The sequence below is a fragment of the Rhincodon typus genome, chromosome 10 (assembly GCF_021869965.1).
Source record: "Rhincodon typus isolate 14 chromosome 10, sRhiTyp1.1, whole genome shotgun sequence".
NCBI lineage: Eukaryota > Metazoa > Chordata > Chondrichthyes > Orectolobiformes > Rhincodontidae > Rhincodon > Rhincodon typus.
In genome coordinates, this window is record NC_063341.1 from 76494635 (window position 1) to 76498063 (window position 3429).

Sequence of the window (3429 nt, forward strand, 5' to 3'; positions counted from 1 at the left end):
TTATCTCAGATTCTCCAGCATCTGCAGTTCCTACTATCTCTGAAACATTTCTCTGTCCATTTCACTTTCACCATGCTTCAGTTCCTTGTGAAAATGATTCACCCCTGAACTTGAGATAGTAGGAACTGCAGATGCTGGAGAATCCGAGACAACAAGGTGCAGGGCTGGATGAACACAGCAGGCCAAGCAGCATCATAGGAGCAGAGAGGCTGACGTTTCGGGCCTAAACCCTTCATCAGAAATGCCTGCTGTGTTCATCCAGCCCTGCACCTTGTTGTCTCACCCCTGAACTTGATCATCCCACCAGGAAGGAAACTGTGTTACAGAGGCAGTGATATTTCTGGTGTAATTTCTTGGCTCAAAATCATTTGATGTTTCCTAAGGTCAAATAAAATGCCACATGGTTGCAGCTCTCTTAAGCCTTTTAACAGAAGCTGTAAAGTCTACTTATTGTAGTCAGTAACTCCAGCTTTTAAAGTCTGTATTGGTGCAGTTTTGGTCTCCATGTATAAGGAACAATATACTCATGTACATGGCAATACAGCGAAGGCTCACTAAATTGATACTTGGGTGAGAATGTTGCCCCATAATGAGAGGCTGAGTAAATTGGGTCAATATTCTCTGCAGTTTTGATGAATGTGAGCTGACCTCATTGAAGCAAACAAAATTTTGTCATTTATATAGATGATTTGGATGTAAACATTGGAGGTATGGTTAGTAAATTTGCAGATGGCACCAAAACTGGAGGCATAGTGAACAGCGAAGAAGGTTATCTCAGAGTATAGCAGGATCCTGATCAGATGGGCCACAGGGCCGAAGAGTGGCAGATGAAGTTTAATTTAGATAAATGCGAAGTGCTACATTTTGGAAAGGCAAATCAGACAGGACTTACACTCTTAATGGTAAGGTCCTGGGGAGTGTTGCTGAACAAACACTGAGTGCAGGCTCATAGTTCCTTGAAAGTGGAGTCGCAGGTAGACAAGATAGTGAAGAAGGTGTTTGGTACGCTTGTCTTTATTGTTCAGTGCATTGAGTATAGGAATTGGGAGGTCATGTTGTGGCTGTACAGGACATTGGTTAGGCCACTTTTAGAATACTGCATTCAGTTCTGGTCTCCCTACAGGAAGGATGTTGTGAAACTTGAAAGGGTTCAGAAAAGATTTACGGGGATGTTGCCAGGGTTGGAGGGTTTGAAGGGAGGGAGAGGCTGAATGGGCAGGACCACTTTCCCTGGTGCATCGGATGCTGAGGAATGACCTTATAGAGGTTTATAAAATCATGAGGGGCATGGATAGGAAGAGTATCCAAGGTCTTTTCCCCAGGTTAGGGGAGTCCAAAACTAGAAGGCATAGGTTTAAGGTGAGAGGAGCAAGATTTAAAAGGGACCTAAGGGGCAACTTTTACATGCAGACGGTGGTGCATATATGGAATGAGCTGCCAGAAGAAATAGTAGAAGCTGGTACAATTACAACATTTAAAAGGCATCTGGTTGCATACATGAATAAAAAGTGTTTAGAGGGATATGGGACAAATGCTGGTAAATGGGAATAGGTTTATTTAAGATATCTGGTTGGCATGGATGAGTTGGACTGAAGGGTATGTTTCCATGCTGTACAGCTCCATGGTTCTATGCCTCTAAGATTCTGACTCTGTAAAGCTTGTCCACCATCTACAAGGCACAAGTCACGATTGTAATGGAATAGTCCTCACTTGCCTGGATGAGTGCAGCTCCAACAACACTGAAGAAATTTGACACTATCTAGGACAAAGAAGCCTGCTCGATTGGCACCACATCCACAAGCATCCACTCCCTCCACCACCCATGTTCAGTTGTAGCAGTACACGATGTCAAACATACACTGAAGAAATTCACCAAAGATCCTCAGTCAGCACCTTCCAAACCCACGACCACTCCCATCTCAAAGGACAAGGGCAGCAGATACATGGGAACATGACCACTACCTGCAAGTTCCCTCCAAGCCACTCACCATCCTGTGTTGGAAATTTATTGCCGTTCCTTCAGTGTCACTGGGTCAAAATCCTGGAGAACCCTCCCGTAATGACATTCTAGTTTAGATGCAAGGGTACTCCCCACTGATCTGTGAGAGATTTTGACCCCATTCCTTTGAGTAACTAGTCTATGACAATAAAGGCTAATTCAATTCAATTCAACATGACCAGATTACTCTCGGCACCAGCAGTGTACAGCACAACAGTCTCCTCCTTGCACCTTTTTGAATTTTTCATTTCACAAGACCCAGGCTGGCTGGACTAGCACTTATTAGTCACCTCCTATGACCCTGGAGAAGGTGGTGGTGAGCTACCTTCCCCAGATGCCGCAGTCTGGATAGTGAAGCAACACCTACAATGCTGTTGTATGACAGACACTGTTTGGTCATGTAGTGCCATACAAGTGGGACTGGAACCTCGATGCAGGAATATCCTCAGTCAGCTTTGCGGCTGAGCACTTGAAATGCCATAGCATACAAGGCTACTGGACGCCTGCTGGAAAATGGGACTAAAATAGGAGGGTGTTTGATGACTGAAGCAGACACGATGGGCCAAAGGCTCTCTTTGTGTGCCATAAAAAAACTCTATGACGCTACCACTACACCATTAGAACCCTTAGCTTAGATTCTACCCTTCAATCCAGCAGTGCGGTTAAAGCACAGCCTTCATACATTATGTGTGTGTAGGGGGTGTTCACTTCATTCAGTTGTCTGGAAGGCTGGTCTGCAATGCAGAGTGATGCCAACACCGTGGATTCAATTCCCAGACTGACTGAGATCACCACAAGGAACTCTCCTTCTCACTGTCTCCCCTCACCAGAGGCGTGGTGACTCTCAAACACAATGAGCCCCTAGCCCAGTAAGACTATGGTGGCCTTACATGTGTACACTGAGCAACCAGTACTGGAGACCAAGTCAGACTGACAGATGCAGAAGTACAAGACGGACTAAGTGTTTTGGAAAAATGCAGTGTCAAATACTATTCAGCCAGCAAATAATTTTGAGAACTTAATCAATTATTTTAACCAATTGTATCATTAATTACTTTCAAAATTAAGATGACAATTACATGAATTTGACAAGAAAGTTTTGACCAACAAATAATGAGCATTTCTGTAACGTACCTTTTGATAAGCAGGATAGTATGAGCTGGACATTTTCCTTGTACAGGTGGTCTCCCTGTCCAATGGATACAATGATCTCTGATGGACTGTCAGCTTCTGTGTGTGTTTTATAGTCACCTTGTCCTGTAGTTAATAATTAAAGTTGAGGCACAGCCCAGGATTTATTCCATCATAAGACATGGGAACCTATAAGGTTCTCTCGTTGACATTATCCAACGTGGAAACATAGAAAGTTAGTAACTGGAAAAATAGACGATTAATGGCACAGAACGAGCCCATTTGGCCAACTGGATGCG

General features: G+C 43.9%; 1 protein-coding gene across 1 annotated transcript in view; it reads right to left on the minus strand.

Annotated features, from left to right (window-relative positions):
- uox (urate oxidase) overlaps positions 1-3200 on the minus strand; it is a 31854-nt gene extending 28654 nt beyond the window's left edge. Inside the window, exon 1 of the mRNA XM_020515865.2 lies at positions 3134-3200. Coding sequence (XP_020371454.1) covers positions 3134-3166 — 33 coding nt within the window. The 5' untranslated portion in view covers positions 3167-3200. The remainder of the gene's footprint in view (positions 1-3133) is intronic.
- Positions 3201-3429: the final 229 nt, after the last annotated feature.